At 41.8% G+C, this 9,263-nt stretch overlaps 1 protein-coding gene across 1 annotated transcript; it reads left to right on the top strand.

Moving 5' to 3' along the window:
* The first annotated feature begins 3,209 nt into the window (after nucleotides 1–3,209).
* On the top strand, nucleotides 3,210–9,263 carry LOC140654313 (thiamine transporter 2-like). Its single transcript, XM_072867478.1, has 5 exons — nucleotides 3,210–3,359; nucleotides 3,689–4,505; nucleotides 6,024–6,216; nucleotides 7,704–7,845; nucleotides 9,084–9,263. The coding sequence occupies exons 1-5, from the start codon at nucleotides 3,210–3,212 to the stop codon at nucleotides 9,261–9,263; spliced, it is 1,482 nt and encodes a 493-aa protein (XP_072723579.1).

Genomic DNA, 9,263 nt, shown 5'->3' with positions numbered 1-9,263 from the left:
AAACCTGCTAGAATAGTATGAAACCCCATGTATTCAGTGGGGAAACATTTAAACCTTATAACACTGGTATTTGTTCTCCCTCATCTCTGTCATTACCCATGCACAGCTACTGCTCCATCTTTAATATAGACCAGTTCCAGGCACAGGCAGGTCCCAAGCCACGTACACAAAATTCTTTGAGAACAGGATTAGCTCCATTGCTTTTGTGCCAGTTAAGCACCAAACCCTTAGTTTAGGTCTCAACCTACTGCTGCATTTAGGCAAGGACAGGCCAGGATTATCTGGCTGTTCCTTTAAGGGTGCTGAAAGTGGATGCTGAAAGCAAGCCAGCTGGAAATGTTTTCAAAGGAGGTGTCATCAGGGCAAGCTGAAATACCAGAAGAACAGGAAAGGCACAAAAACCAAGTAGAGTCCAGTATCTGCAATACACGAAGGACAGCCAGAAGAAAGACGAGATACTAGAAGGGGACCTTTCCCTTGGAAGTAAAAAAGGAAGAGCTCCAGCAGACAAGGTAAGGTTATATAAGAACTTCAGAAATCAGAAATCCTGCAGTGATAGGTGAAAGAGGGAGGAAAGAAGAGAGCAGTCTGGTGGGGAACTGGGGGGCTGGGTCAGGCTGTGTGGGAGAAGAGCTGGCAGCTCCAGCATTAACTAAGAATTGATGGGAGAAACAAGAAGCAGAGGAGGTTTTGCTTGAAAATGACACCAAGGCATCCCACCATCTCTCCAAAAATGAAGAAAAACGCTAGAGTTATAAAAGACAAATTGATGATAAGGGGCGACTGAATGGGAACAAGTTGGATCCCCCTTAAGCAACAAGGTACAGATCTTGTTGTCAGAGGTTTGTGGTTATGCATGCAGAAAGGAGCAATTATACCAGCAGCCAGCAGAGCTGAGCTGCGGCTGCAGCAGAGCCCTTCACCATCGGCGAAGGGCTGGGGTATGAGGTGAGCACACACCCCACTGCGGACAGAGCAGCCCCCACCTTCCACTCTCCACGGGCAGAGCGGGCTGCCCCTGAAAGCCTTCAGCCCACTGCATTTCCCAGCTCAGCACCAGCGGCAGGTTTTTCCTGCACAGCTGCTTAAATGAGGTGGGAAACCTCTCGTCTGACTTACCGGCCAGCCTAACACAGGTGCCTCAAAGAGCAAACCTCCAGAAAAGAGGTCTAGCAGAAAACCCCAAGCAGGGCACGTGCTGCGGCTGGAGTGATGCAGTGACCAGGGCACACCTAAAGTTTTTCTGTATATAGCTCAAAACAGAAATTACTGCACACGATGGCAGAACTCTGCCACAGATGGGCAGCATCAGAGGTGCAGCACACAGCATCCTACAAGCACAGCAATTTGCCCCACTCACCTCCCAAGGTGCAGGACATTTTGAAAGGATCCGTGAGACCTGCTGCGTTTGTGTCATGCAACCTGCTGGGGCGAGAGCAAACATGGCAAGACCTGAAACAGATTGGGGCAGAGAATCTAGGCTGGCAAGTGAAAAATATAACCTGGCTAAGTCACAGACCTAACTTGTACAAATGTACTTCATTACAGTGCTAGAGATGTTCTTCATCCCTCCTCTTCTTGATGCCTTCCTCAGAACCTCTCAGTACCACATGAGGCATTCATGTGGCATTAGGGTGCTGTAACACTTGAATGATTATCATGTGAAAGGAGAGCGAGGGGATGTTATGGTGACTGAGTGTGATCCTGGGCAGGGCCAAAACTGGTCCTGCCAAAGCCATGTCTGCAGCAGAAGCTATTACAACAACTGGGAGGAATGAGGGGCAGAAATGCTTCTTTCCTTGAGCACTCTGAATGTGTCTCACATTCCTCCCATACACATTTTTCCTTTCCTGGGGTCATCTTGCCCTCTAGTGGTTCACACTACAGAGCTGACACAGAACTAAGTTCATTTCTGCTGTGAGTCCTGTAATGTCAATGGTTTCAGCTGTTATGCATAAAACTAAATAATTCAAATTCCCCTTGATCTGCACCCATTTCTTAGTGCACCAGACCATTAGTAAAATGTGCCATCATGGTGTGAAGTTAGAAAAGAAGATGCATAATGCCTGCTGCCTTATATATTATATATCACATCCTATAAGAGGATTGATCCTCTGCCCATCCATTCTGGAGTGATGTAGTCAACAGGTACATGAGTATTTTTGGCTGGTTTGGAAGAGATCTTTCTTCAGCTTTTACAAAAAAGTTTGAGGAAAAACACTGCCTGCAAAATACTTAATTTTTAAGATTAAAACTTTTGCCTGAAAAAAACAAAAGTTCTCAGGAAGTAAATAGGTAAAAGTCAAAAGCAGAGTGATGGAAATCCCAGCTGGTAACAAGCACCCTCCAGAGGGCTCCAAAAGATAAATTGTACACCTTTAGATTCCTGACATTGCCTATACCAACATGAATATGGAGTATAACTTACTGTCTGTTTCCTTTGCGTGCCCCCCATTACACCCATTTTGACTTCTCTTTGGGCTTTGTCCAGCAGAGTTGCAAAGTTTAATTTATTCCATAAGTCTCAGCTAGAGACAAGAACAAAAATATCTGCTTCATTTCATTTTAGTGTGAACTATTACCTTCAGTGACCACAAATTATTTTTATAGATTGCAAATAGGATGTCTGTATCCAAACTGGACTTCTGATGCAGTTAATTCCAGCCAAGGATCTGGCTTGACATCTGTATTTATTTCTGTATTTATTAGTGACTCTCATCTGCTAGGCTCTAGAGTTACCAGCTCTCCGTAACAGAAAAGCCATGCACGTCTAGGAGGCGAAGGAGAAAAAACAGCAATTGTGAACTAGTTACTTCTCATTCAACAAGGTGCTTGGCTGTGATCAGTCATGGTGTTGAGTGAAATCTCAGTACTCAGCTGTCTTCAGGGACTTTTGTCTAGAAAGGCTTTTCCTGTGGTTAGCTTGGTCGGTGCAGATTGAATGGCAGTGTAATTCGTCTCCCAGTTAAAGATCTTCCAAGTCATTCTTTATATACTATCTACAAAGACAGAGAAACAGCAGACAAATGTAAGGAAAAGCTGTTCACTTTAAAGTTATGAAGAAAAATGTTTTCCAACTGCCAGCCTCTAAAGAGCACTCCTTAGCATTAGAAACCACAAAATAAATATCAATTACAAGACATCTTTGCGCTTCTGTGGGCAGTATCATACTTCTAACAAACTTCCTCCTCGGCTTTGCTGCAGAGGCCATGGGCTGCTGGAAGCAAGAGAAAAGCAACACTTGGACTTTTCCCACCCTGATCCTCTGCCTCTACGGATTCTTCTACATGATGAAACCATCAGAACCTTTCCTAACACCCTATCTGACAGGACCAGACAAAAACCTGACCATAGATGAGGTATGGTTTTACGCTGCCTTTTCTTTTATATGGAGCAGCAAAAATAAAAGAGTAAAACATTGAACAAAGTTTTTAAACAAAGATAAAAACCAAAAAAAGCATAACTGTAATCAGCTTTGACAGGTTACCATTTGCAGCAGATGGCATAAATAAAAGATCCATTTAATGGATCTAAGATCCATTTGTCTGCTCAACAGTCACATGCCGCTTCAGTGTGGTTATATATTTTATGAATTCCTTCAGAGCAAAAACTTCCCTCTAAAAGCCATTTAAAATAAATGAACTTCCTTTCCCCAAGAACAACACAGAGATTTCCTCTCCTCTTCTAGGTTACCAACCAGATTTTCCCAGTTTGGACATACTCCTACCTTGCACTCCTTTTCCCAGTCTTCCTGATTACAGACTACGTGCGCTACAAGCCCATCCTCCTCCTCCAGGGCGTCAGCTTCATCGTCACCTGGCTCTTGCTCCTCTTTGCACACGGAGTGGTGGCCATGCAGGTGGTGGAATTCTTCTACGGGATGGTGACAGCCACCGAGGTCGCCTATTACGCCTACATCTACAGTGTCGTCAGCACCGATCACTATCAGAGAGTGACGAGCTATTGCAGAAGTATCACTCTTGTTGCAGCCACTGTTGCCGCCGTGCTGGGACAGCTGCTGGTTTCCTTAGCAGATGTATCCTACTTCCACCTTAATGCCATTACTTTGGCTTCCGTGTCCCTGGCATTCGTGTGTTCGTTTCTCCTCCCAATGCCTCAAAAGAGTATGTTCTTCCACAGGAAAGATGACTCAGAAACTCTCCCAGGACCAGATAAAGTTGTGGCTACAGTCAGCTCTGACAGGCCACCGAGCTGCCAAGAGGACAAGGGCTCTGTATCTGCTGACAGGGGACCAACACCTGAACAGCAGGCCGATAATGCCAAGCCCCAGAACCATGTGCTCAGAGTACTGGTGCAGCTGAGCAAGGACCTGAGGGATTGTTACAGCTCCAGGAAACTTCTCTACTGGTCCCTGTGGTGGGCTCTGGCTACGGCAGGCTTTAACCAGGTTCTGAATTATATCCAAGTGCTGTGGGACTTCAGAGCTCCCTCTCACAGCTCTGCAGTGTACAATGGAGCTGTTGAAGCAATAGCAACTTTTCTGAGTAAGTTAGTGTCTAAGCATCAATCACAAAAGCAGTCTCTGAAATTTTACTTTAGAACACTTTCAAAGTGCCATTCCATTGCAGACACTCCAGGAAGCCAGTGTATACACTGTGCATTCAAGACCTAGTTCTTTGATGTACAAAACAGTTCCAATGCAAGCTGCGGTATTTTTCTTTAGGACTAGGACACCCAACTTTATCCCAGCAGTATGCAGAGAGCATACAAGTCACACAGACTTTACATCGAGCTGCTAATTCCATTCAGAGACACCCATGTTTCTTTGGATGAGGTGGTGGGGTTTTTTTTTTCCCAAACAAGTATTGCACAGTTCCCATAGCAATGGTATCAGCTTACACAGATGAGAGAAGTTTTTCATAAGTATTTTACACAAAAAGAACATAATCCTCTCATTAAGATCTTTTTCTAGTGAAAGACTCTTGTGCAGCAGGATGGAAAGAAGAATTTTAGTCATTCCAAGACACAGAGATTTGCAGAAAAAAACCTTGTTGAATTCATTATGCTACTGACGTTAACCATTACACTTTTGGACCGGAAGCAGGTGCCCACACCACATAAGCAAAGTAATGTTGTCGAAAGGTAACATCAAAGGATACCACCGTGACTTGGCAGTGTTTCACATATTCATATTGTGCTGCTGTGGAGAACTTGCACAAGACATTGGGGTGTGATCCACCAGGGAAAATAAACATGACTATGTCATACCTGGTCATTCAGGTTACCCTTCAGTCATTAAGGAGAAACAGATACTTCTAAGATTAAAAATTACTCTCGTCTTGAGGTAGGCAACTAAATAGACCAACTGAATCGTGAATTAGAAGCACTTAATTCCTGTAGTGTCTACTCCTTGGTGAATTCCTCTTTCTCATGGAATTGCCTATTTCTCAATGTAGAGGTATAGGAGTTTTAAAATTGTATGAGACCCCTAAGATGGACAGTCAGGTGGCTTACTTCGCAACAGATGCGTCTTTGTAGCAGGCCCACCAAAAGCAAACAGTGCCTATCCTTTCTCATTTCCCTAAATATACTCACTTGATACCTCACAAAACTCCCTTTTTTGACAGCTTAGCCCCTTTATGAGCTGCACAGAGCTAAACTGTTAAGACAGAAGGTTTACTAGCTTAGCTATAAATTAAGCTAGTAGAAGCTGGAAGAATTGTTCTTCTTGAGCTCCAAACCATGTTCCTAATTCTCTCCCTGGAGATACATGCTGGGTACAGACAGCTAAATAATGAATCCTTCTACATAACAGTTTATCCTGTGAAGTGGAATGAAACATTAAGAAAGGAATGGCAGAGACTTGATTTATGCAGTTGTCTAAAAATTACCAGTCATCTGCACGATTTCAGAAGTGATTAGAAATGCTTTCAAAACACTTCAGACCTACTGTGCTTCATTATTCACCGTTGCCTTTTGGCATGTGAGGGTGGCAAGACTTGATGATGTAGACTATATCACCTATAGATGCAACATTTACATGTTTTTTTCTCTTTTTCTAGGCTCGGTAATATCTTTCGTAGCACAATATATGAAAATTAACTGGGACCTTTTTGGAGAACTGGCTTTAGGAATCTTCTCTGCAATAGATGCTGGGTCTCTATTTCTCATGCACTTCACTACCAACATCTGGGCATGTTACGCTGGCTATCTCATTTTCAAAGCATGCTATATGCTCCTCATAACAATAGCAACGTAAGTATAAAATCTTGTGGTGCTGCTGTTATGCACAGAATACTAACCATACTTTACATTTACTTTGGGCATCCCTCCTTTTACTCAGAGGTAGCTGATCTAATGCTAGACATAACTGTTTAGGTAAAGACAAGGACACTTAAATGTCTAGTTATGTTGTTTTCATTCTTCTGAGCAACCATAGAAGAAAAATTATCAAAAGGACATGGAACATTTACCTAGGCAGAAACTAAACAAGGTACAAGGTATCTTTATTACTGAAGGCAATGGTAACAGCAAAACATAGAAGCTATTTTCATCTTTGCTGGCATGGAAGATGCAAAGTGAACAATAAGGACAAGCATGCCTTGACAACCATCCTTTAAGATCCCTTTATTCCTAGACCACCTTGCTGATTTATTCCTAGACCACCTCACTGAAACGCAGACAAGATCTCACAGGACACGAAGCTATTCTGTTGTCAGAAATAGAAAAATAAAAATAATATAAATAACAAAGTTAATATATAATCTGTGTAGTAAATATGAAACATTTTTATTACTCCAGTCATTTTATTGATTGGAATGTCTTTAGACATACCACACCATTTCATGAACAAAAATACCAGGTGCATTTTTATGCCAAAACCAAAAATTTTTCAGATACCATTTTAAAAAACTGGTAAAACTATAATGCATGACAAGATTATGCCTATCTTGAATGAAGCCAACTGAATCCTCTATTTTCATTTTGGTGGATTGTTAGTACACTATAGTGGATCACACCTGGACTATTACAACATATTCTACCAAAAAAAAAAAAAAAGTAAAAGCTTGCACAAAAAAACCCTGCTAAAAATCAATGAAAAAAGTACTACAGGAATAACAGCCTTTTGTTCAGATAGAAACTTGGGAGGTAAATATTGCAAGGAAAGATGTTCTGATTATTGTCAAAAAAGATATTGCAAGGAAAAATCTACAGGCTCTTGACAGAAATAAACAGTATGCTACCTGCACTGTCAAGCCTCAAAGCAAAAAGTGATTCACACCATCACAGAAAAGTTGGTTAGAAGATACCCGTAGTGACCTTCTAGTCTAACTTCCCAGCCAGGGCAGAACTCCTGCCAATGCCAGATCAGGTCATGGCTTTATCTGGCCAGGTCTTTGAAAGCCTCCAACCATGGAGACTTTACAACTTGTCTGGCACAGTCTGTGAAGGTAGAGAAGGAACAAAGGGGAAGGTTAAAGGGATCTGATATTCTACCAGATAAAGCAGATCGCCTCATAACATGGTTTGGAAAAGCAACACAGACAAGTACAAAAACATCAAAATAGATGATAGTCAAGACATTTTTTTTAGAGAAAGCAAGGAAGCAAACAAACAAGTGAAGCACCATTTACTCTGTCCTTGAGATATCATCTGCATGAATCGTTTCTCTTCATCAACTAAATGGAAAGCAACAGCTTTTCACCCAGTGTGAAGTAACTGACCTGCCAGTCTCACATTAGATTCCAGATTGCAGTCAATCTGAGCATGGAACGCTATGCCTTGATGTTTGGATTCAACAACTTCATTGCACTGGTGATTCAGACCGTTCTTACAGTAGTCGTCGTGGATCCAAGAGGCCTGGGACTGGACATAGTGACTCAGGTAAGTGCTATTAACTTACTTTCTATTTACTGCTTAGCCAATTCATCTTCAAAAGTTTACCAAGAAAGAAATTGGTATGCTAAAGGACAATTTAATTCCCTCTTTCTTCTATAGAAATCTAGACATCTTGCTCTTCCCTTGTGTCAGCCATCACTCTTCCCTTTTGCCTTTTAGTGCAGCATTTAGAATTACAGATGCTGGTCTTTGACTTTTTAAAGGCAGATAACACCAGAACGTAAATAATCAGGCCCTGCTATCTGACCAGCTTTTGCTAATTAATAGGACACTGAATAACATCCTCTCTGCCCAAAAATTCAGGCTCGTTTTCTCAGATGCAGAATCAACATAACCACATGTTGTTAGGGGAGTTCAAGACCATGAGACACAGCCTGGATTATTGGAGTTATTTCAGCTCAAGAGAAAAGGACACCTGCCTTCTAATTCGAGCTCAGGAGCAAACCTGGTCTGTATCTCAACGTGAATAATAGAGTTTTCTGCCCATAGTTTGGGCACTTAATTTAGGGTGGGTTATCCTATCTCACAACAGTGTCCCTAACTTCAGTCAGCCCAATTCCACTCATGTTGGAGTCAACTGAAATGTACTGACTTCTGCATTTGCTCAGATGGGATTTCAGCTGGGGCAGCTTCCTACCCCACAGATTTGAAGAAGACTAAAGCTATTCAGATATTCTGCACAGAGAAGGCAAAAGTTACTTTAAAAGATTAAATTAAACACTACAAATTAAAACTTTAAAATTAAGGACAGCAATATGTAGGACTTTATAAATAGCCTTCCCACTGTTGTTGGAAATATTGATACAAAGTCATGGCATATTTACTGAAGCCACTGTGATGACAGCACTGAAATGTACAAGTAGGAGCAAAAATGGACCAACTCAGAGTCTTCGCTTACATTATTCATGACTATGTGGGCAATGAAGCTACTTCTACATTTTGCACTAATAGAAAAAAATCCTGTTCCTATGCCTCCCCCCTCTGATGTTTATTAAGAAGCATAAGGATTGGAAGCAAGGGGTAGTTCTTCATTCCTCAAAGATCTGCTGTTGGCTGGAAAAGCTAGGATTTTGCTTAATCACAAAGCAAAAACTTGAACATAGAAAAACTGTGCCAGAACACAAGTAAACAAAATAATAGAGTGTCTGTCATCTCCAGAAGCAGCAGCATTTCCCTACTGTGTTTTTCATTAATTCTTCTGCCTTTTTCTCTCCCCCTCTCAGTTTTTAATTTATGGCAGCTACTTTGCAGTCATAGCTGGGATTTTCTTGATCAGAAGCATTTGCATGCTTGTCTCAAGCAAATGCAAAAGGAAAATAGCAAGATCTTGCAAAGAGCATCTGAACCATGCTGGACACGAATCAAAAGAGCAGATTGTAACTGTCTGTATGACATGGCTGTAG

Source organism: Ciconia boyciana, chromosome 7 (assembly GCF_034638445.1).
Source record: "Ciconia boyciana chromosome 7, ASM3463844v1, whole genome shotgun sequence".
NCBI lineage: Eukaryota > Metazoa > Chordata > Aves > Ciconiiformes > Ciconiidae > Ciconia > Ciconia boyciana.
This window is presented reverse-complemented; position numbering and strand designations above follow the sequence as displayed.

What these genes read in the sequence shown, in the direction of transcription:
- LOC140654313 (XM_072867478.1), top strand. Translation starts at nt 3,210, where the DNA reads ATGGGCTGCTGGAAGCAAGAGAAAAGCAACACTTGGACTTTTCCCACC. An exon ending in CTCCTCATAACAATAGCAAC is followed by an intron (nt 6,217 to 7,703) that starts GTAAGTATAAAA and finishes GTCTCACATTAG; the next exon opens with ATTCCAGATTGCAGTCAATC. An exon ending in GACTGGACATAGTGACTCAG is followed by an intron (nt 7,846 to 9,083) that starts GTAAGTGCTATT and finishes TCCCCCTCTCAG; the next exon opens with TTTTTAATTTATGGCAGCTA.